Source organism: Cnephaeus nilssonii (genome assembly GCF_951640355.1).
Source record: "Cnephaeus nilssonii genome assembly, chromosome: 16".
Taxonomy (NCBI): domain Eukaryota; kingdom Metazoa; phylum Chordata; class Mammalia; order Chiroptera; family Vespertilionidae; genus Cnephaeus; species Cnephaeus nilssonii.
Genome location: NC_137087.1, coordinates 48,608,516 through 48,633,720, shown reverse-complemented (window position 1 = coordinate 48,633,720; position 25,205 = coordinate 48,608,516). Strand labels below are relative to the sequence as shown.

Sequence of the window (25,205 nt, the reverse complement as noted above, 5' to 3'; positions counted from 1 at the left end):
AAATAAGAGAAACAGAGGCTCAGCCTGGTGGAAGGCATCCATAGGGAAGGGCGGAGCAAAAGAAACATCTTGCGTGACCCTCAGAGTTGCAGACTTCTCTCCTCTTGCTATCAAGAGTCTGTCCTTCTGTGCCCATTCATTCACTCAGTGAGTCAACCAGGATTGATAACGATGTAAGAGAGACTCTGTAAGGCTCTGATCACTTGGAGGTGGCTGGCTCCAGTCCATCTAAATAGGTCCCCTCTGGCCATTGCTCTTCAGAATCACCTGAAAGGCTGGCTACGAGTGCCCTGAGGTTTTGGAGAGAGTCACATTGAGATCGAAGATCTAATAAAATATCCAAATTTAAAAACGAATGCTATCAAAGACTCATTATTATTCTCATTTCATGCAGCTCTCCCCTTGTTAATGTAATAACACACCGGGGTCCCAAATCGCTGGGCTAACTGTATTTCTACCTTCTCATGTAATTAAGGACACTTATTCACGGCTCACTTGGACAATGCCTTCCACACTTTTCAAATGGATTCTCTCCTGGTTGGTAGTATCTTTCTTTTGAAGGGATTTTTATTTTTCCTTTGGAGATCTGAGGACTGTAATTTTTTTCTTTTCTGTCATTAGGTTGAGTTTTGATGAAGGGAGATCTTGGAGCAAATACAGTTTCACATCTATTCCCCTTTTTGTGGACGGGGTTCTGGGTGAGCCTGGGGAAGAGACTCTAATCATGACGTAAGTGGAACACGTCTTAATATTCATCCAGAAACGTGTTTTTTAGCTGTTTGTTCGCTTTGCTGCTGTTAGGTTTGGAGTTGCCGGCAAAGTCCGTACATCTGATTTCATGATTCCCCAGTAAAGAGGAAAGAAAAGTACGGGTGCCAGTTCCCTGGCTTTTACTAATTATGGGGAGTCCCACACTGAGGGTGGGTGGCAAACTAGCTCACTTCTGCCGCCTCCTGAATGTGCTGAGGGAAATTAGAAGAGATCATTGCAATAGAAAATAAAGCTATGCATTTAGAACTTTCATAATAAACACATTCACTATATAGAAAGTTATGGGAATATAAAGAATGGTTTCACTTTAAGGCACAACTCAGAGCTTGAGCAAAACCCCACGCAGGCTTTTCTTTTTCCCTGGCTCTTTACCTAACCCAATTGTGAGGCATATTAGGGAAACCCTGAGAACAATCTGTTCTTGGGAAATTGCATTTGCACTCATTCTTGTCTGGAAAGAGATGATCATTAATTTGTGAAAGACTTGATTAATGACTCGCCTGCCTGTGGGGTTCAAAACATTGGCTTTGAATTTAAAATATGAAACGGTGCCTTTTCCTTCCCCTAGAAAATTGGAGATAGGAAACAGAGGGAAGGTTTTAAAGTAGTTGATCCTGTCGGAAATGGCGATGTAAAAATCCGGAAATGGCAATGTAAAAATCAAGGCAACGAGTTGGTGTATTTTCTAAATTTTCTGTCCCCCCTTCTTTTTATTTTTTAATAATAGAAAAAAAATCAATACATATTTAATATGCCTAATAGCTACACTTTTGGCCATGGTAAACATAGCTATATTAGCAATTTCTTCCATAATTTGTCTTCATTTAATTTTTATATTTGCAAAACAGATAAAAAATGCTGACCGAAAAGGCTGCTTTGTGGTTTTTATTCCTTATCTACAATTAGTGATCCGATCACCTCATTAAATACCTGTGTCTTTTCAATAAGCAGAGTAGAATGCACAGTGTAGGAAGCAGTTGTAAGCACTTGGCCTTGCCACCCACTTTCCCTAGCGACTGGTAGGGAATTAAATAGCATGAAAATCATGTACATTAGCAAGACCGCCTAGAAGTACAATCTCAGACCATGTAGAAAGCAGTATTTGTGATTATTTTCTCCATTATTGGTTGGTTGATTGATTTATTGATTTTTTATTTTATTTATTTATTTTTTGTTAACTATTCTCTGGTATGATATATAGAAGTGATCTTTTACGCTAAACACTCTATGTCCTGATCCTACTAGTTCTTTAGTGATTTGACATTGGTTTTTACAAATGAACAAAACTCTTTGAGCCTCACGTTACCCATAGGTGAAGTGGAGCCAATAATAGTCACCCTCTTTATAAATGCGTTTTGAGGATTAAGTGATACGATCAATGTAATGTACTTATTAGTACACTGGACAAATGCTAGCTGTTGTTATAACTATTGACATTTTTATTATTGCAATTATCTTCATCTTTATGAACTCTGTAGAGTGTTTGGACACTTCAGCCACCGCTCGGAATGGCAGCTGGTCAAAGTGGACTACAAGTCCATTTTCGATAGACGGTGTGCCGAGGAGGACTACAGACCTTGGCAGCTGCACAGCCAGGTAGGAGGGAGAGAGCAGAGGGTAGATGCTGAGCAAAAGGCATGGGGCGTATTGGGGGCAAGCTAGTCATTCAAGTGTAGGAATTGGGGTTCTCTAAGCCAGAATGCTCCTCGTGTGCTTTCTTACGTGTTTTGTGTTCCATAGCAGTGAACAAACTCTACATTTTATAGCTTGTTGTGAAGTAATTTCTGTTTTTATTGTACTAGGATATAATGAGATAAAATTCAAATGCGCTTGGCTTAGACTTACAACTCGAAATGAAATACCAACTCAGCACGGGCATCCAAACCTAATTTATCTGAGCATGTCATATGGATGCAGGGTGGAGGCAGGGGTGAGCAAAGGGCCTTGAATTTGATCTAGCAAAGCAAACAGAGACATAAAATAACAAGCTTATGCTCTGTGAGCGATGCCAGGAGGGTCCTTCCTCCCCACTCTTGTGACTCCCTGGGATCAGGTACTGATTCTCGCCTCTCCCAGGGTACTCGTGGTACAAGAATGCAGAATTATTAATAGGAAACGTTCCTTTGTCCTGGCCCCTCAGCTGTTTAGCTCATATCAGAATGCTTGTCTGAAAGCCTCTCTCCTTTGGGTTCCCAAGTCAGACGTGATCCAGGGCCCTGAAAGGATGGTCCATTGCAATGCCATCGCCGTATTCAGGCAATAACACATCGTTTACCCCCAGCCTAGACAGTGATATATTTACATGTAGGGGTGGAATGGAGCCAGGTAAAGTGAGTTTGCTCAGGAGAGACAGGTTGTAGTAGCTCAGACTGAGCTGTGCTCTGGTCCTTCAGACGTGCAGAGGGAGCTGTTTGGCAGTGCCGGATGCATCCACTGACTCGCCCACTCCATTCAGAGATGCAACAGTAAAATTATCACTCGTTTACACGGCTGATATTTTCCCCTTTGGGCGGCAGGAGCGTTGTATGTTCAAAGCTTTTATTTTGTAGAGAAACACTGAATACAGTTTTCTTGCTTGTCTGATAGATGGATATAAAATCAGTGTAAAAAGCTGCGTGGGCAGAAGCAGCGTAAATTGGGGCAAAAGGGATCTTTATATCTCTTAGGCAATGCTCTATTGCATATGCTCATGAGTGAGCAAGGGTATACATCTTTTCTAATAGGAGAATTGAACTTAATTATCTCAGATTTGTTGCAATACACTTATGGGGCTGAGTCTTCATGATCCATGCTTCTTCAAACTGACTTTATTAGTCACATTCTATACTGGGGCTGCTGACACTGAAAAGAAAAAGCTGACAGCCCTAGCCATTTGGCTCAGGGGATAGAGTGTCAGCCTGCGGACTGAAAGGTCCTGGGTTCGATTCCGGTCAAGAACACGTACCTTGGTTGCAGGTTCCCTGGCCCTGGTCAGGGTGCGTGCAGGAGGCAACCAATTGATATGTCTCTTTCATATCGATGTTTCTCTCTGTCTCTCCCTCTCCCTTCCACTCTCTCTAAAAATCAGTGGAAAAATATCCTCAGGTGAGGATTAACAAAAAAACAAAATCAAAACAAAACAAAAAAGCCATCAGCACAGAGCAGACCACCTCAGTCCAGATCACACTGAGGTTTGAGAACATCTCCCTAGACTGCCCGATGTGGCGCAGGGAAGATCCCAATGTTGTGCTCAAGTACCTGAGATCCCTTCTCCTTCCAGGGGGAAGCATGCATCATGGGAGCCAAAAGGATATATAAGAAGCGGAAATCAGAGCGGAAATGTATGCAAGGAAAGTATGCGGGAGCCATGGAATCTGAACCCTGTGTCTGCACAGAGGCCGATTTCGACTGGTGAGCTGGTGCCTTTATCCCAAGGAGTCCCTCAGTGTACCAAATCCTAGCTGTTGGTGTTGTTATTACGGTTATCTTTATGAACTCTGTGGAGAGGATGCTGAGAAAAAGGCATGGGGTTTAGTGGGGGCAAGCTGGTCATTCAAGTGTAGGAATTGGGGTGCTCTAAGCCAGAATGCTCATCCCATGCTTTTTTATGGAGCTCTTAATGAAAGCTGAGATACGAAATAATAGTGACCTACATAGAGCCTCCTATTTTTATGAAATTACCTTTGGAGACATCATGGCGTACTTGTACATGTGTATATGGAAAAACCAGGCATTTCTGTAGACTTAAAGAGGATTCGAAGATGGCTGGTAATTATTTTCCTCTGTGTGATAGATCTCAGGACAAACCACCCTGAGTTGCTTCAGACAGCAACAATGAAAACAAGAAGTGTCTTTTCAGAGAGCAAACATACGTGTGCTCAAGACTAAGCTTTCTAGAATCTAGGGATCCTGGGAGGGAAATGATGGCCTTAGAAGGCAGTAAATTTTCTATCCCTGGAAGTTTTCGGTGGTCAGCTGATTCTTGCTTATGTGAGCATGGAAGGCATTTCTGAATTTGATGGCATTGCCAGTCTACAGCTTGCTGATCCTAGCACTAAAGGAGCAGTCTCCCTTTACAGGCAGTAGGTTAGTTTAAACTGGAAAAGTCCTGAGAGGTTTAGATGTTAAGTAAACTCAGCATGCCAGTGTGAGTCTCCTGGACCATTTGGGAAGCAGAAATCTGGCTCACGGGGCCAGGAGTTCCCTTGCTTTGGTCTAGGTCAGTGTTTAGCATCCAGGTGAGGTTGAAAAATTACTGAGAATGAGTGGGTGGGAACTCCATTGATTATATCCATTTCATTGTCTGCTCCTCCCACCCCACCCCTTATTTTTTTCTTTTTCTTTGATATTTCTGTTTTGAGTTTAGAGAATGCAACTGCTAAATATGTAAGTCAGTGTTAGATGACTGAAACTTGACCTGCTTGAGAACCAAAGTCATTTCTTTAAGAATTTATTTCAAGCTGTGTAGCAATCACTGGTCACATCTCTGATCATCAAAATATCTGAGAGGTATTATGTACACACACATCCCATATCTTAGAAAAAGTAAGTCTGCTCTCATGGGAGACCTCTGGAGATGTCTGAATAAGTAGCACTGGGCAGGCCTGGCAAAATTGGCCGCCAGCACTCAGACCTATCACCAAAGGCTGTTCCTCACTTGTGGGTAGATAGGTAAGGCAAGAGCTCTATTCTGGGCTCAGCCAGAGGGCAGAGAGGTTATTACAGTGGAGCTCACAATGAATTCTACAGGGGTCTCCCCAGCCATGACTGTTTTAGTCATTGCAACATGATTCCAATGACGAAAATACTTTATCCCTTTCCTACCTTTCAGGGTTGACACCCTGAAATACCTTGACAGGGAAAATGTCCCTGGGAATTCTAAGTCATTCATTCCATCCCTCTTTCTGAAGCCAGGATGCTTCTCCTTCATCCACTGTATTCAAAGGGGATTTGTAAAGGAAGTGAGCATTTCATCTTTGCAATTGAACTTTAGCCTTATCAAACAGCCATTCTTGTGCAGAGAGCAAATGTATCCTCTCATAAGAACCACAGGGAAGAAGTGAGGTGAGATGTTCCAGTTCCTTGATTTCTCGTGGAAATATGTCTTCCTTTGGGAATCTTTTTCACGAGGTGCCAAAATAAGCTAGACTTTTGTTGTCAGGGTCATTTTTGTTTTTATTTTTCAAATTTAAGCTAGTCTAGAGTAAAAGAAACACAGGGTTAAGGAAAGTAATCAGGTTTCTTCCCTCCCCCACCCCTCATACCCCTCAGTCTTGGCCCAATTCTTATGTTCATTTGAGATTGGAATCTGCTTCTCTTAGCACTAACTGATATGTATTCTGAGAAGTGGGAAATGAATTGTGAATGAGGCCATTGTGTTGTTTTCTGTCCAAAGGGGATTTTTGTAATGGCATAATTTCTGAAAGTATTTTGGAAGGCTTACCATGACCTTTTGGAGTTGCTACCAGTAGCTAGAGCGTTATTGATCCCACCTGACTGTAGCATAATGAAAGGTGGTTGTCATTGAATGCTCCCTCGTGCCTTGGCTCTCCCCTGGACAGTCCCCCGGGTGACCTTGCCTGTCATTCTCCAGCAGTTGTAAACTAATTATCTGAAATGAACACTGGGTGTCCTGTAGGCATCAATTCTGAAGGCTTCCTACCCATGCTGTGTTGAACCAGCACCAAGTCCAGCTGGTATGTGCAGAATTTTAAGTGCCAGCTGCCTGGTGACAGGCCTTTTAAGCTGAGCCTATTCTCTCTTCCTGCCTCTTGTGTGCCAGCATCTCACCTCCATCACACAGATGGGCCAGTTCATACGAGTGCTTGCTGGTTGCTGCCTGCAATTTGTATGTGCATGTGGAGGTGCATTTTGTCATCAACCTCTGCCTGGGTTCACCTTTCAGAACCCAAGGATGTCAGGCCACTCGGAGGCCCCTGGAGGCAAGAATGAGAGGAGGCCCAGAGAAAAGGCTTTGACTATTTCCAACTAGAGAGAGGATTTTTAAATCCTCTTAGTACTGCCAGTTGGGACCAGGACAAAACTTTTCCTTGGGGAAATTCTCAGGACACTCCTGAAGGACACTTCCTTTCCTGCTGTGACTTTGAAGCATATGGCTTATGCACAGACAGACCTGGCTCCTCTACTTGGTAGATCCAGATGTCTTGGAAGAGCACCCCAAAGACATCAACATGAATGAGCACCATGCCACATGTTGCTGTGTTAAACTCTTCAGTGAAACTTTATGCTGAGGGTGGAGCTTCCTCCATTGCCTGTTCACTAATTATAGTTTCTCTAGACCAACCTCTATGTGTATCCTCCTAATGACTATTGTATCTGGTCTCTCAGCTTCAAGGTGTTTACTTAGAATTATTGGGCATTGAGTCCAGTCAGTGTGGCTCAGTGGTTGAGCATCGATCCATGCATCAAGAGGTCACCAGTTTGATTCCTGGTCAAGGACATGCCTGCGTTGTGGGCTCGATTCCCAGTATGGAACGTGCAGAAGGAAGCCACTCAATGTTTTTCTCTCATAGATGTTTCTATCTCCTTATCATTCTCCCTTCCTCCCTCTCTAAAATCAATTAAATATTAATTATTTATATATATATATATATATCCTATATAATAAAAACTTAGTATGCTCAATGTCCAGTTGTCCAGTTGGCCGTTAACCAATCAAAGCTAAATATGATAATGATATGCTAAGGCTGTTCAACTGCTCGCTATGACGTGCACTGACCTCCAGGGGGCAGACAGTCAACTGGTCAACCAGTCGCTATGACAAGCAATGAGCACCAGGAGACAGATGCTCCGACTGGTAGGTTAGCTTGCTGCTGGGGTCTGGCTGATCGGGACTGAGTGAGATGGGCCAGACGCCGTGGAGCCCTCCCATGATCCTTTTCCTGTTGGCCAACCTCCCTCATCCCTCCCTGGCCCTGATTGTGCACCTGTGAGGTCCCTCAGCCTGGCCTGCACCCTCTTGCAATCCAGGACACCTTGAGGGATGTTGGAGAGCCAGTTTAGGCCCGATCCTGCAGGCCAGGCCAAGGGACCCCACTGGTCCACAAATTCGTGCAACGGGCCTCTAGTATATATATATATATATGAAAGAATTATTGGTCATTGAGCCTTCATCTCTACACAGACATCCCTCTTGCCTCCAAGTCAGCATTTCTGAAAATGGCTTCTGTAGGATATTTTCATGGGTAACATAGATATTCCCTGGGAAAAAATTCAATTTTTGGCATTTAGTGAATACCTCTTTTTTGACTAAATGACTGGAGTTGAAGTTGCCTGTGGACTAACATTAAATGGTTCTCAGAAATTTTGCCACCTACTGAAAGGTTTCTCCTGGCTCTTTCCCCAACAGTGACTACGGTTATGAGCGACATAGCAATGGTCAGTGCCTGCCAGCGTTTTGGTTCAATCCATCTTCTCTGTCCAAGGATTGCAGCCTGGGACAGAGTTATCTCAACAGTACTGGGTGAGTGTCTGAAGCAGTGACCTTGAGAGGTCAACCTTTGCTGCTTTTCTGCCTGTGTTAAACATACAGAATTACTTCTGATCAAAACCAGGCCTATTTCATTACAGCACAATTTATTTGCTTTCATTCACTTTAGTGATGGAGCACAGATTTGCACTGCCACACATTTCATCTGAGAATAAAACCCCAGTTATAAATAAAGAAGTAAAACAGGTTCAAAGATGATGGTGATAATATATAAATTGCTTCATTTTTTAATACTTTATTTCAGAACTCCTCAATAAAGACTACATTTTACCGTCCCTGCATCCCTGTGAGGAAGGCCAAATAACTATTTCATATCTGCATTTCCTGCGTTGTAAATGTGAGACCTAGAGTCAGAGAAGAAGCTCATTGACTTTTCAAGAGTATATTAGCAGGAAAGGGTTTTTCCATGTCCGTTCTTGGCATGTTGAAGGCATGCGTTCGGATCCTTATAAATCTGGAATCAGATTCTAAGTTTTGGGTTTGATGTTCTGTGTTGTGGAATTTATCCAGTATTATTTTAAGAAAAATCATAAAAGAGAAAATAATCCATGACTTTTCCATAAATGTAAATGATGTTTATAGACTTAAAAATAGTGCATGTGACATATTTGGATGCTAAAGACATATTTTAGCTATTTGGGGAAATTTAAATATGGACTGGTGATTAGGAGATGTATTAGTCAGGGTTTTCCAGGGGTATGTTTTTATATCAGATAGCTAGCTAGCTAAATGGATAGATAGATAATTTATTTTTATGAGGAACTGGATCACATATTTATGGAGGTGGGCCAATCCAAATCCCAAAATTTGCAGGGTGCATGACACGCTAGATAACTGATGTATGCTTGCAGTCCTAGTCTGAAAGCAGGAGAACCAGGAGAGCTGATGGTGTACTTTCTACCTGAAGGCCAGCAGGCTTGAAACCCAAGAAGACCGCTGCTTTCGTCTGAGTGTGAAGGCAGGAAAAAAGCTGATGCTCAGGGGAAGGCCATCAGAAAGGAAGAATTCTCTCTTATTTAGGGGAGGGTCAGCTTTTTTGTTCCCTTCAGACCGTCAACAGATTGGATGAGGCCCACACACATTGGAGAAGGCAGTCTGCTTTAGGCAATATACTGATTTACATGTGGATCTCACTCAAAACCACCCTGGCAGAAACACCTAGAATAATGATTGACCAAATATTTGGGCACCCCGTGGCCTATTCAAGTCGACAAATGAAATTAACCATCATAGGTTATATCTAAATCTAAATATTTGTATTTATGATATTATACTAACAAAATATGTTATCCTATCTAATAAAAGAGTAATATGCAGATTGACCATCACTCCAACACACAATATGGCTGCCCCCATGTGGTCAAAGATCCTGCCCCCATGTGGACACAAGGTGGCCACCACAAGATGGCCAGCAGGGGAGGGCAGTTGGGAGGCACCAGGCCTGCAAGGGAGGGCAGTTGAGAGGGACCCAGGCCTGCAAGGGAGGGAAGTTGGAGGCGATCAACCCTGCAGGGGAGGGCAGTTAGGGGTGACCAGGCCAGCAGAGGAGGGAAGTTGGGGGCAAACAGGCTGGCAGGGGAGCAGTTAGGCATCAATCAGACTGGCATCAGAGTGATTAGGGGTGATCAGGCTGGCAGGCAGAAGCGGTTAGGGGCAATCAGGAAGGCAAGCAGGCGAGCAGTTGGGAGCCAGCAGTCCTGGATTGTGAGAGGGATGTCCAACTGCCCGTTTAGGCCCGATCCCGGTGGCAGTCAGACATCCCTCGAGGGGTCCCAGATTGGAGAGGGTACAGGCTGGACTGAGGGACACCCCCCCCCCCACCTCCGTGCATGAGTTTCGTGCAACGGGCCTCTAGTAGTTATATATTTAGGTATGATAATCATATTTTTGTTAGGCCAAAATAACTAACTAACTAAATAAATAAATAAATAAATAAACCTACCTACCTTATCTTTTACATATATATAATGTGTGAGATTTCCTATAAAATGTTAAAAAAGGAAAAGATATCGGTAATATTTGAGGATGCTAATAGAGACATGGGGATTTACTATACTATATTCTCTCATTTGTGCATATTTTAAAATTTGACATTAAAAATTAAAAAGAGGGAAAGGGAAGAAGAGAGGGAGAGGAAGCAGGAGGGAGGAGAGAGTAAGATATAGGCATCTCACCAGCAGGCCAGTTCTACTTGACAACTCCTTACTTCTCATGCCAGCTACAGGACTGGAGTGGGACTTCCGGGTTTTCTCTTATGCACTTACCTTTAGTTGAAAATTTTAACTTTTTTATTTTTAATTAAAAAAAGATTTCCAAAATAATATATATTGCTCTTCAACAGGAAGGGAAAGAACAAATATAATTTTCTCTGATGTCATGGATTCCTAGAACCTTTGAATGAAGGAATAAGTTGTGGTTTCTTTGATCCATGACACAAAATCCAAGATAAATACAAATAACATTTTCACAGCAATGGGTCAGTGAGGTTGTCAGCATCTAATACCTTGGGAAACAATTGAAAAGGGCTGATGGAATAGATAACCTTAATGTTATAACTAAGTTTATAACATTAAACACATAACTTAAACTTTTATTGCTGGTATGTACCAACATGTTTAGAGCTTGTAAAGGGCATCAGAAACCCCTAAAGCTAATATCAGAATTGATTTTATTTCACTACCCCTATCAGTCAAGGAAGTTATATTACTCTCTCTCTTCTGGTATTGATGAGAAGAGGCTGAAGTATAGAGAATTCTAAATTGTTCCAGATACTACTACTCAATAGGCAGAATGAACACACACACGCACACACACACACACACACACACACAAACACACACACACACACATTTATAAAGCTACCTCTAAATAGGTTTCACCAATCCTTAGGCAAATCAGTATTTGAAATCCGAATAAATCCTGACTTACATAAAATGAAATGTCACAGATGCATAAATTATTCAATGGCATTTTTCATCTATTCCCTATAAAATTAAAATTAAACTTAAAAGTGTGATTCAGTGATCAGCGTCCAGGTGTATTAGTGTTCGTCAGTGCAGTTATGTTTATTAATCACAGAATGACAAGGATTACTCCCCAAGGCTCAGCCTTCACTCTCAGAGGGTGGTTCATGTCGGTGGGTTTACATGATAGCATCTGATCCTAAAGGATTTTTAAGTTACCATATCTACTGTCTTCATCTATTCCAGGCAAACATTGTACAAAAAGGCACCAGCCTCAGTGAGCGAGCTTTGTGTAAAGAGAGCATGTGATAAATACCAGCCATTAGCAAGTCTGATAAATTCCTGCTCTTAAGAGTAAGATGCTCACAGGTGGAGTGACCACCTACAGAGGGCCCAATGCGCTAATGTGTGTGTAAGTGTGTTTGTGTGTTCGTGTGTGTGTTTGTGTGTGCGCGTGCGCGCACGCGTGTGTGTCTGGCTGGGATGAGGGAGGATGTGTGCGTGTGTGTGACAATAGTAACCTACTGGTCAGTGTGTTGTCTAAACACACTGTATTTTGCAAGAGTTGGCAAGAGGTAAAATGTAAATGAAATTGAAAAGGACTTTTCTGCCTTTCTTACTGTCACTCCAGCCCCTCACCCCAGATGTCACTTGGCTGTGTGTTGATTCATTGGCATCTAAACACAGGTTCAGTATTTAATGTTATAGCCACTACAGTGCTGTCATTAAGCACTTAGCTTTTCATTGAAAATATTTAATTACAGAAGGAATGTATACACAGGTTCTATGTTTAAAAAGTCCATTTAGATCATCACCCCAATCCTGCCCTCTTTCCCACACACCTGTGATCTGATTGCCATGTGTGTTATCAAACACTTTTTATTTGCCAGTGGATTATTATGCCAAGAAAAAATATACAAAATTAATTGGGGAGGTTGTTTTTATATGTGATGTCCTACTAGATATATTGTTTATTTTCCCCCACTTTTCATTCAAAAACATACCTTCAACATCTTTTCAAGTTGGATTATATAAGGTTGCCTTCTCTAATTACGTTTAATTCCATGGTATTAAAGCACCTGGGATTCTAAGGCATCCTCTTTTTGGACATTTTGCTCATTTCCTATTTTCTTCTACTCTAAACAATGCTGCAGTTAACATCCTCATACCATCATAATTGTTGTTAAAAGCATACAACAATAATTAGTCTCTTTTGGCAATTGGAGGTGTTTCTGCTGATTTGTAAAGCAAATTCCACCCAGCTCTCTGGTTCTATCTTGGACCTTTGTATCCAGGCTTTTCCAGATATCTGCCCCGTATGGGCTAAAATACTAGCTTCCTGCTTGCAAACCTCCTTCGAGTTCCACACAATAGAGAATCATTTGTACTAACTATAATTCTCCTTTAAAATATAAATGCCCATAGATTCTGTAAGGCAAAACTGAGAGGAAGGGTGAGGAGCATTTCCCACATTAACAAGGTGAGGAAGGTCATTTCAGACAATAAAAACCAAGAGATCATCTGGTGAAAGGGCCACTGTGCCTATAGAATTAAGGAGCCACCATGTACCCCAAGTCTCTCCAGTGCCAGTTTTAACCCATCTGTGGGCATTGCCTGCTCCGTCAGTACAGAAGCTGATTTAGCTTTGGGCAGAGATGAAGCACAGGGGCATCACAGGTGCAAGGTCAGCCTGAGAGTGGTCCTTCCATAAATGTTGCTCCCCCAGACACCTCACTCTCTCACCCTATCCCCTACACAGAGCACACCTGTGGTCATGCAGTCAGTTTGAATTGAATGGGTCTAGTAAACAATCATTTCTTATCAGTCAAGCTAAACAAGCAAACCTCCCAACATCACCTATCTTACAGTTTAGCTGAAAGCATGCAGGTAAACCTTCCTTTTCCTTTTATTATTTTTTAAATGCCTCACTTTATAAATGGTTTTGTTCACTTTCACAGTCAGCTTATTACCCTGTGTATATATAGCAGTGTTCTCAGGTTCACTCACTTCACCGTGATGGAAACATTCTAGCATCGGCTAATATCATGCTCCATAGAAATGCTATCTTGTGGAGATGCCAAAATATTTATCAGCTTCACTGTGCAGAATAATTGTGCAGGTTTTGTTTTAGTTCTTGGCTAGGACTGAGAAGAGATAGTTGGAATAAAAGCTGAAATGGGTGCAGAATGTCCCTCCAGTTGGCTGTGGCCACCAGTCCTTAGTCCTTGGTCCATGGAAGAGCGTGTGAGCAGAGTCCAGCTATGTTCTCCACTGTAAGCTCCCTGCCTCTGTTCATTCACCCTTTACCCTCACACCTTCCATTAGCCATTCCATGGAAAGCAAAGAGGCTGGTACTGGAGCTTAAGATTGTTATGTATGAAGAATGAAATATAATGGGGGATGTTTTGTTTGGTGAAAAACAGTTATTTTAGCATTTAACAAGTGTTATTTTTAAAATATATTTTTATTTATTTCAGAGAGGAAGGGAGAGGGAGAGAGGAAAAAACATTAATGATGAGAGAAAATTATTTATCTGCTGCCTCCTGCACGCCCTACACTGGGGATCAAGCCCACAACCTGGCCATGTGCCCTGACCTGGAATGGAACTGTGACTTCCTGGTTCATTGGTCGATATTCAACCACTGAGCAACACTGACTGGGCCAAAAAAAGGATTTTAGTACAAGCTCTGACATTTATCATTCTTAGCATATGTCTTCCTTTCTTTGAGTTTAGTTTTCTAGTCTATAAAATGTTTCCATTTGCTGTTGGGATAAATATAATACTACAGAAGGCCCAGTGCACGAAATTCGTGCATGGGTAGGGTCCCTAGTAGCTGTCGGCTACCAACCAGGGCCTTCCTTTGTTCCGTGCCGCCCAATGGTAGTCAGTGACATCATAGCGAGTGATCGAACTCCCTGCTGGTCGAACTCCCGAGTGGACACTTTGCATATTATATAGAGAGATATTATGAATATATAGCAAAATGCCTAGCAGACAGTAGTCACTTTACAACATGCAGATACCGTCACCAATAGCCATCAGGTAAGGGCTCCTCTGCAGTAAAGGAAAAAAGAGGAGGGAATTGTTTTTATTGTATATACTAGAGGCCCAGTGCACGAAATGCGTGCGCTGGGGGGAGTGTCCCTCAGCCCAACCTGCACCCTACCCTCTCCAATCTGGGACCCCTCGGGGGATGTCCGACTGCCCACAGGGAGCAGGCCTAAACAGGCAGTTGAACATCCCTTTCACAATCTGGGACTGCTAGGTCCCAACTGCTCGCCTGCCTGCCTGATTGCCCCTAACCACTTCTGCCTGCCAGCCTGATTACCCCCTAATGTTTCATCTTTTGTCCTTTCTTTCTTTTCTCCTTTTATTCCTTTTCTGTCCTCTCTTTCTCTTAACTTTTCCATTGGAAGAATCATCAGTACTTGAATCTGTCTTGCTTCCAGAAGACGAAGAAGAGGGAAACACACCGTCATCTGAAGAAAAAGATGATCTATGTTGGGATGGGTGGTGTTTCTGGTTTTGCTCTTTTCCTGGTTTGTGTGTCATTTCTGCCGGCCCCGGCATCTTCAGGACTTGTGCGTGGGCACTTCTTATTCATGTCTACAAAACCTCCCTGCCTTGGTGAAAACTGTAGGGGAAAAGGCCTTCCTGGGTGGGCTCAAGCCCTGCCCAAGGTGCTGAGGAACCAGGGTGGGGAGCATCAGCCACCGCCCTTGCAGAGCCAACCTCCGAACCTCGGGGTACTCTCCAGTAATGTAACTGCAATGTCCCCGTTTGCCTTCGGAAATTAGTTGTAAGTTACTTCCGATGTGAAACCCTACCTCAGACATTTCCTTTGCAGTTTCTAAAGATTTTAAACAAAAACCATTTACCTCCTTAAGCTGGTCAGAAGTTTCTACCCAATGGGAGAGGTTTGCTGGGCAGCATCGCCCAGATTACCCCCGCCCCCATCTCCAGTCACTGGGCCAGGGGCAAGGGAAGTTCCAAGGCTATAGGTGTGTGTTTGTGGGTGATCACTCAATGGGGGCGCAGGCCCTTTGGAGGCTGACACCCCAGGCTGCCGCTAGGAGGGGATCACTCTGTGGGGCGCAGCTTCCTCCCAGGCCTACACCTCCCCCCCCCCCCCCCAGCTGCAGCTGGAAGCTGATCGCTGGGGGTGGGGGTGGGGCGGCACAGGCACCTCCCAGCCGACAGGCCAACAGCCCGGGCCGCGGCCGCTTCCCAGGCTGACATCCCGGGCAGCACGCTGCCGGCTCTCATCGACAGCCCTCCCTGGGACTGGGAGACTCCGGCAGGCCTGAGAGGACTGGGCGCTGCCATCTTGTGTCTATGGGCGCCGCCATTTTTGTTGTGGAGTGAAGGTTAATTTGCATATTACTCTTTTATTAAATAGGATATAGTCTAGACATTTATTTAATACTTAATAGTTACTACAATACTGAGATCTAAGACATGTTTAATCTAAGCCTCCCTTGTCTTATCTGTAAAACATGAAACCAGTATTCATTTGTATATTTTCTTACATGAAATAACCCCCAAATCATTTCTCTCTGTTTCTCTATCAGAGTCTGTATATATCTCAGTCTGCACATACACAAACACAAGCTCATTTAGTTCTACTCATATGTGATTATATCTTGTTTCTACTGTGCGGGATCCAGGGAATGTGCTGCAAATTTAACCTGCTAAATTAACTAGGACATTGCTTGTTTCATGCCAACCATAAAAAAATCTGTAAATATAAAGTGGGTGTTGGGCTGGTTTATTCTAAGAAACCGAGATAATCTTCTCAAGGGAGAGATTATGTTCTTGCTATTAAGCTAGAGATATTTCTAGATGTGTTAAAAAAAAAAAGGTGTGCATAGACATTTATGCTTGTGGAGTTTCTTTAGATGAGCTATGAATTCCTCCTGGACGAATATAAAATGAAAGCTTTTATTGTTCCTGAGGATTAGTTTCTCAATATACAATAGGGATATTTACTCAGGAAGCTTAAAAAATGATTTGAAAATACCATTGATTTAGTGGGTCCAGAAAAAAATATATACACATACATAAATTCTAGCAAAATAGTAATCTTCATACTATCAATTTACATTTGGAATACTTTTACTGGTAAGTGCTTTCTATAAACTTCTTTCTCTCTACATCAGCCATGGAAATATTTAGACCCTGGCTACCCTGCCATAGCCCTGGAGTTGCTATTCCCAGGGTCTTTGGGGACTGTGGCTTTTACCCTGGTGACCACATTTATGTGCTTGGTGGGGATTTCATGTTCAGTTTGATCTCCTCAGTGAGATTAATCAGTGTGTATCATGGAGAATAACTGGTCCTCAAAGTGGTGCATGTGTTTGAAGTCCACAGAAAGGACATCACTTGCATTATTTACAGACTCGACACTGCAGGGGCTCATGGAGCTGGTTTCCAGCAAAGCACGGTGCAGTCTCCCAGCAGAGACTTGGTCATTGTTGCTACCAATTTGATGCTTCAGAGTGCCTTTCTTAGATGTTGTGTTCATGGATAGTATTGGGGTTGGGAAATGAAAAAGGTGAATGTCACTGTATGCGGAGAGCTTGTTTCTCACATAGCTCTTGTTGTCCATTCAATGGAGTTGGCATTACCAATTCCAAGCAGGTGGTAGGGCATAGTGGCAAGAGAACACTGGACTCCAGCCAGAGGCCCAGAACTGCTACTAGTCCCCCGTGTGACCTTGGGAACCTCTCTAAACTGTACCTGCTTTCCCTTTTGTGCAAAATGAAGAGGTTGTGTTTGATGGCCTGAGATCCCTTCTGGCTCTGTCATGTCCATGGGCAATTTGAAATGATTATCAGGATTCCTTGGATTGCAGATGCTCAAAAGAAGGGAAAAGTTCTTTATATAAACTGGTTGTACAACTAGTTGACTTAGTTAGTGGATTCCATGTATCATTCTCATGATTCTCAATTTTAAGTCATCTCGTTTAGTATTGCCATATGTCCCATTTCATCAAGTTGGCATTTAAAACAAAGTCGCTTTCCATTAATTGTTGAAATGAAATGACATGTACTTCCATCCTGCTTCTTGCAAGAAAAGTTTTCCTCTATTTCTCTAGGACTGCCTTATGACCGTTCCTTAATTCCAGGGTCCACTTACTCAGTTTAAGGGGAACAAACTGCTTAGCCATGAAACCCAACTCTTTCTAAATGTTGATGTTCTGTCTACTGCACAATATCATTCTTAAATATGGGAACATTGCATCTAAGAAGATTTTAAGTCTTATCCCTACACTGTACCCAGAACTAGCTCCCGTCTATCTCCTCAAGGCTTGTTCTATTTATCAGTATTGTTGCATTAAATCGAGTGTCATTATAACAACACAGTTTTCCCTTGAAAACAAAGGCATATAATACATACAATCCAAAAAGAAGTAAACTAAATTTTTCTCATGAGCACAAATGAGAACTCCCCAGTTCAGGGTCAATAAGACCAGCCTCAGCTACAAGAAGACCTAGAGTTCTAGCTCGGCACTGGTCACTGCATGGGATAACTACTGTGGAAAAGGGAAGAGACAACTCTACAGAAAAGCGTGACTTCTAAGGTGAATTTTATAGAATGAATTGGAGCTTGACAGGAGGAAAGAGCATTCCAGGCAGAATGAACAGAACAGGCAAAAGAAGGCTTGTAGACATCAACTTGCCAGAGCTGGGGAAGTGTGTTGGACAGTGGAAGGGCTTACGCTAGAAAATTACATTGGGGCCAGATCATGGGCCTCTAGTTGAGACCTGAACTGTACCCTTCATGAATAAGCCCACAATAAGTTTTGAATGATTTTAAGAAAAGAATTGACATGGACAGATTTGATCTTGAGATAATCTTGGCAATAATAACATAGCTTCTATTTTAAGTATAGTTTCCGTTTTTAGGGAATTTGCTGGATAATAACAAGCTCATGTTTAATTATATAAATACTAGTTATTTAATTGCCCGAGTTCATATGGTATGTAAGAGCCTGAATTTAAACTCAGGCAATTTGGTCCTACATTTTAGCCACCTGGGTAGTGTGGTTTGTAATCTGTATGCACACTAGAATCATGAGGGGGACTTAAAACAAAAATAAAACATATAGATGCCCAGAATTCTCAATTAAATCATAATTCCTGGAGGAGTTCTCTTGACATTCTTTTATTTTATTATTTTTAAAAAATATGTTTTTATTGGTTTTAGAGAGAGGAAGGGAGGAGAGAAACAATGATCAGCCTTCTGCATGCCCCCACTGGGGATTGACCTGCATCGCAGGCATGTGGGAACCGGTGACCTTTCGGTGCATGGGATGATGCTCAGCCAACTGAGCCACACCAGCCAGGGCATCATTCATTTTATTTTAAAAGTTCCTTCCAGTGATCCTAAATAGAGGACAGGATTTCTATGGGCTGAGCTTGACTATCTTGTCACCTCAGCATAGACTGAATAGTCATAAACATCTGTATTCTGCCCCAAATCAGAAGATTAAAAAAGCCTGCTAAATACTAAAATAACAGTTTTATTCTCACAAAGAGAAACTATGGCCTTCATCTTTTTAAAAAACTGACAGGAATAACAGAAGCAAAATCAAAGAATGTAGAGGTAAAAAGGAAAAGGTGACAGGAGTATCAAGATAAGAAGAGAATAGTTGAATCGGGGTTGTTGAAGTAATAAGACACTATCTACTGATGAGTGGTCGGTAATATCAAAGGCACGCTTGCAGAATGTTTCCTTTCCAGTGATTGTACAGACTCCCCTGCCATTAGAGATCACTTTTCTTCTTGGTAGATTGAAGAGTGCTTTATTCACTAAATGCATCCCAGCAATATTCAGAGCTTAGGTCCAACATAATCATAAGTTGCCTTGTTATTGTGGAGGCAGCAGCCCCATTTAATAACATATTAAATGCATTATTCATTTATGTAACTCAGACCCAGGGACAGCTGCTGGTATGAAAATAGGAGCATTCTGTATTGCAAAAAGCAGGTGTGTGCTTACTTGAGTAAATTAACTGTGTATTTATGCACAATTTTCTTCTAAATTTCCAGGACAGGTCTGGGAGGGCTAATGCGATTCCATTTTCATCCAGGAAATGAAATAGTTTCAGAATGGTTTTTAATGAGCGTTTAAAAAAATTACCAAGTCTCCTCTGTGGCAGAATCCCAGGGGGGAAGGATCCGTGCTTTGGATTTAAGCAGAACTCCTGTCGTTACAGGATTTAGGAAAGCCTGAGGCAACGATGGGGCAGAGCTGAGACAAACAAAAGGAATGTTCCCTAGATGATGATGATAGTGGCGATGGTGAGCCCATGCCTCTATAGCTACTCGCCAAGACAGTCACAGGTGTGCTTGGATGCTAAGTGATTAAAAATTGTAATCTGCCTTTCATTTGCCCAGTAGTTCCTCACCTCAGAAACACAGCGAGTTTCCAACGCACAGTTAAATTCAGTAGGATGCCATAATCACTATGTGACTTTGACTGTTATGTTTTGCTACTGTTGCTGGTACCAGAATGCCACTATGCTCCAGTATCCAAGGAGTAGAGATCTCGGTGAAGTAGCAGGGGTTTGAGGCTGCCACTTGGGCTAGGTGTGAACCCTTCAGTTGCTGAATTGTAAGGAGAAGCAGGGATTCTAAAGAGAGGGATCCACACAGCTGGGTTGGTGGGTGAGGTGCCTGAAGGGCTATTTTTCAATATTTAAAATGGAACCACATCCCAGTGTGGACTTCCTGATGATCAGGCTTGCATGTCCAGGGCACAATGATGCCCTCAAGGAGCTTAAAGTTCACAGTCATACACAGAAAGACAGTCCTGCAGGCATACATGATTCCTATCAAGTCAATCAGAAGGATTCCTTAAAGGGTTTAGAGGAGGGATGACCTTGCCTCATTTAATGAATCAGTACAGCACAGCAGTAAAAAGCAGATGTGTTCCAGAGAAAAATTGTCTGGGGTCCTGTCCTGGCTGTGTCATCTTGAGAAAATGAGTTAACTTCTTTGAATCTTAACTTCTTCATCCATATATCAGGAGTAAGAATACCTTCCTTATTAGGGATATTTTGAAGATGAGTAAGAAAAGTCTTGTGAAGAATTTAGCCCTATGACTAAACTACAATGCAATAAGAACTTTCTAAATATGAACTTCGCGCTGGCCAGTGTGGCTCAATTTGTTGGGTGTTGTCCCATGCACTGGAAGGTTGCTGGTTTGATTCCCAGGTAGGGCACATGCCCAGGTTGCAGACTCCATCCCCAGTAGGGGATATGCAGGAGGCAGCTGACCAATGTTCTGCTCTCATATTGATATTTCTCTTGCGCGCTCCCTCTCCCTTCCTCTGTTTCTAAAAATCATTTTTTTAATGAACTTCTCACTGGACAGCATGGCTTATTAGTTGAGAATCGACCTATGAACTAGGAGGTCACAGATCAATTCCCGCTCGGGGCACATGCCCACGTTGCAGGCTAGATCCCCAATATGGGGCGTGCAGGAGACAGCCAATCAATGATTCCCTCTCATCATTGATGTTTCTATCTCTACCTCCCTTTCCCATTCTCTCTGAAGTCAATAAAAATATATATTTTTAAGAAATATGAACTTACATCTTACTATTTTACTGTCATAGTCAGGAAAAGACAGATGATAAGCTGTGACTGAAAGCATGATAGTGATGGAGCATACAGGAGGGCATAGAAGCAGAAAGAGCAAAATAAAATAAATACTTTCAATTTGATTAAAAAGAGAGGTGTGGCTGGAGCAGAATGAGCTGTGGGGGAGAAAGTGTCCAGAAAATTAGAATGAAGTTAGCTTGTAGAGGGCTTCTGGCAGAAGTTTATGACATTTGTGACTTATCCTAAGGACATTTGGAAGACATGAGGGTGGTTAACAGGTCAAATAATAATATTAAATAAAAATAATTGGTAACATTATTATTATTAAATGAAAATAACATTTCACCAGCACTTGCTAATTGTCAGGGTGGTTTTAAGTACTCTGTGTACATTAATCCATTTAATCCATACAACTACCTTACAAGGTAAGTTAAAGATTAATAATTGACCTTGTAGTGACCCATAGTGGCCAGAGCACTTCCTCAGACAGTATTTAATTTGACTTTCTCAACTATGAGCTTAGGTAGTCAATTCTGAGACTGGGAAATCAAGGAAAAGACTTTGGCTAGCTCTGAAAACAATAGCCTGCAAGCCAAATCCAGCACACGGCCAGTTTTTATAAATAAAGGTGTTCTTTTTGTGTGTGTGTGTTTTTTAACCCAGCTGCATTCATTCCTTGTTCACTTTCATGCTACAACCAAAGAGTTGAACGCTTGTCACAAAGACCATATAGCCTGCAAAGCTAAAGCATTTATTAGCTGGCCCTTCATACCTGGTCTTGAAGAGTGGAAGATCTGGGGCTTTGCTTCCAGTTTGAACTCTACCACTAATTATAGACACTAGTCTTTGGTAATCAAATACAGGGTGTTCCCCAAAATGTATACACACTTTGAATAATTATTAATTCCGATGGGTTACATCTGAAAAGAAAGAAGCATCAATTGAGCTATCAAAAAAATGTATGTGTATACATTTGGGGGGGGGGGGGGACATCCCGTATATGAATACATAAAATGGTTACTGTGGACCACCACACAAAAAAGATGATGAATAGGTAACACTGAACCTACAAAGCCTTAAAGGTTAATCATCCTAAAACTACATTATACCTTTATTTATAAAAACTGGCCGTGTGCTGGATTTGGCTTGCAGGCTATTGTTTTCAGAGCTAGATTTAATTTATTATGACTCTGATCAATTGTATAGGGTAAACTTATAGGATAATTTATTATTGTATTAAAGCAAAAACAATAAGAAATAAGCAAAAGTGTAGGAAGGATTGACTCAATCTGCAGAGTGAAGTCTCCTTAATATGAAGTTTCAATGATTTAGCCAGTATAACCCCACATGAAATATTGAGTAGAAATGAGCAAATTTAGCCAACTTTCTGAACTATGCCATTACTATAGCATGCTCTGTGAGATCTAATGTTAAACCATGTCATCCATAACAATCTATTCTTTCTCCGAATTGAAAATTCCCTTGTGATACATATTACTCATTCTAACCCTTAATTATATAACCTTTGGAGTATCTCCTAGATTATCCACATATCTCTTCAACTAGATTATAAACTTAGTGAGGGCAAGAACCATGTCTTCTACTGCTACGCATTTCCCACAGCTCCGAAGTGAAATGATTTATTGATTGACTAAATGAATGAAAGAAGCATATGAAAGGGCTAGTAATAGGTCCAATATGCTGCTACGATCATCTGTCTTCCTGTTGGGTGCTTTATAATCCTCAGAGCACCATGAAATGTAGTTAGTGATAGCCCTCAGGGCTAAGCAGCAGGTTCAGTTTAAAGCATTGGGAGTGTGATCTGAATTATAATGAGCTGGATTATGACTTGAGCTCTTCTCCATGTAGGTATAGGAAGGTGGTTTCCAATAACTGCACAGATGGCGTGAGAGAACAGTACACGGCCAAACCACAGAAGTGTCCAGGGAAGGCCCCACGGGGTCTCCGGATCGTCACGGCGGATGGAAAGTTGACAGCAGAGCAAGGGCACAATGTCACTCTCATGGTGCAATTGGAAGAGGTAGGACCGATTCCCATCTCCCCTCTGCCTTCCAGAGCCAGTGATTTTCCCCCAAGAAATTGTGGTTTAGTTTATATACATCTTTTTGGGTTTTATATACATCTTTTTGGGTTTTATTTACATATTTTAACATTATTATTTAAATATTGTATTCTGCTTTTGGTTATTATTTCTGTTGTTATAATTTTCCCTTCTCTGAGACATTTTGCAGTGATTTTCATTGCAGTATTTCCCTCAAGAACTTTGCCAGTTCATACACCACAATGTGTAAGAGGTCAGATTTCAGATGCCCCATGGAAGGCCAAACAGAAAGTGTTGGCTCAACAGCTCTTATGGACTCAAAGATGGGACGATTGCAGTTGGTTTCGGGGCCAACCAGGGCAGCTGGGACTGACAAGGTCACCTTCCAGAGGGAAGGGAAGCACAGAGAAGCAGCATGATAGTCTGTGCTTTTTCCCCTCCTTGGGTTATTGGACAATATGTAAGTGATACGGGCAAAATAGCAAGTAGTCTCGAAGGATTAGAAGGCAGGCTTAGGTTTCTGTTTTCTTTCTAAGAACACAGTAGAACCAGATCTGAAACAAGAACTCACTCCTGGTCAGCTCCAGCCTTTGTACAAATGGAGTGCACCCTCCAGGGGCAGAGGCCAGGCTCTTATCTGTACAGCTTAACTTTCCTTGTAAGATTATCGGGCACCTCAAACTTGGCTGAGTGATGTGGGAACAGATTGAGGAATCTGGTTCTAAGATATGCAAATGCATGCCTTCTGAGCACAAGAAAGGAAAAAAAAATAAGTCAGGTCATTCCAGTTGAGTGGGTACAGCTACAACAGCAGGGAGGAAATCTGCTGCCTTCGCTGTCAGACTCGGCCCCTTGATGCTCTTGTCAACTGGTGCAGAATACCAAGCCCAGAGGCCTGCGCCCACATCAGGAGGCCCTGGGGGCCTCACGTCTGACCATAGGATTCTGTGCTAATGATTCACCAGCTCCTCTTGCAGAAACAACTTCAGTTTCTCTATTGATCTCTACATTATTTTTTAAATTTATCTTTATTGTTGAATTGTTGAAAATATTACAGATGTCCTCCTGTTTCCAATTGACCCCCTCCACCTGGCTCCTGCTGCCCTCCCAGGCTTCACCTCACTATTGTCTGTATCCATGGGTTATGCATATAGGGATATAAATTATTTGGTTAATCTCTTCCCAGCCCCCCGCCCCCTCCACTTTTCTCTCTGAGGTCCCTCAGTCTTTCCCTTGCTTCCATGTCTCTGGATCTATTTTGTTCATCAGTTTTGGCTTTTTTGTTTTCATTAGATTCCACCTCTGGATTATATACGTAAGCATGGACGATGCATGTGATAATTCGTGCAGAATAAAGAGAAGCAGGATGTCCCTGAGTAGCTGGATAGCACTGAAATATGGCATCATAACAATTCAGATAGGCCACACTTATTGAGCACTGACAGTGGTCTGGTTTGTGCATGCTTTCACCGATTGTCTCATTTCAATCTCACAGCAGCCCTGTATGAGTAGAGATTGTCATCCCTGTCATTTTATAGATGACCCAGCTGAGGCACAGAGGGCAAAGTAACTTGCCTAATACCACAAAGTGACCGCATTGTAGAGCTGGGAGTCGAATCCAGGCTCCATGGTATCTTGCCTGTCCATTGTGTTTCTATTGTGGAAAGAACCATTTTCTGGGAAAGAACTTTATGTGGTTGGTAAGGCTCCCTAGAAACGCTTGGCTGGGGACAGGAAGTGACAGAGATCAAGGAATAGAAAGTATAGGTAATCAGTGTCCTAGCCAGGCTGGTCTATGGCTGCTCCTATATTCTTAGACACTAGTCCATATCTAAACCAAGATTTCCCCTGATTGTCTGAGAAGGTTCATGCTTGGGATCAGTTTGTTAAAAACTAAGCCAAAAAGAAGCCAGTTCTCTCTTGGATTTCCCCCTCTGTGCAAGACCATGCCTTCAATGAATGGCTACTGTGTATCTGGCACCGTTTGATCTATTTGAAAGATATCGGAAAGCACGGGATATGAAGGCAGCACTCAAGGAGTTTACCATCCAAACTTAATCATGGTATAATATTTTTAAAATTTAATCTAGAAGAAAAGAAGAACCACAAATCCCTGACATATGTCACTGGCAATACATGGAGTTTCCATGTCCTCACAATTTCTAAGAGTCAGTTTCTCATTTGAATTTGATGCTCCCCAGTTTACTTTGAATATAATGTCTTATACATGTCCTCTTACCTCGTGCCTGTTCTTCATAACAGTAGGGATATATGCCATGCTTCTGATGCCCTAAAGCAGAAGGTCCTT

General features: G+C 42.2%; 1 protein-coding gene across 5 annotated transcripts in view; it reads left to right on the top strand.

Moving 5' to 3' along the window:
• The window catches only part of SORCS1 (sortilin related VPS10 domain containing receptor 1), a gene marked incomplete at both ends in the record, with an annotated part of 468,623 nt that overhangs the window by 379,587 nt on the left and 63,831 nt on the right, over nucleotides 1–25,205 (top strand). For all 5 annotated transcript variants that reach the window (XM_079793712.1, XM_079793713.1, XM_079793716.1 and 2 more), the window contains 5 exons: nucleotides 622–729; nucleotides 2,250–2,367; nucleotides 4,031–4,161; nucleotides 8,120–8,233; nucleotides 22,705–22,876. In XM_079793712.1, the coding sequence (XP_079649838.1) occupies nucleotides 622–729; nucleotides 2,250–2,367; nucleotides 4,031–4,161; nucleotides 8,120–8,233; nucleotides 22,705–22,876 (643 nt within the window). The remainder of the gene's footprint in view (nucleotides 1–621; nucleotides 730–2,249; nucleotides 2,368–4,030; nucleotides 4,162–8,119; nucleotides 8,234–22,704; nucleotides 22,877–25,205) is intronic.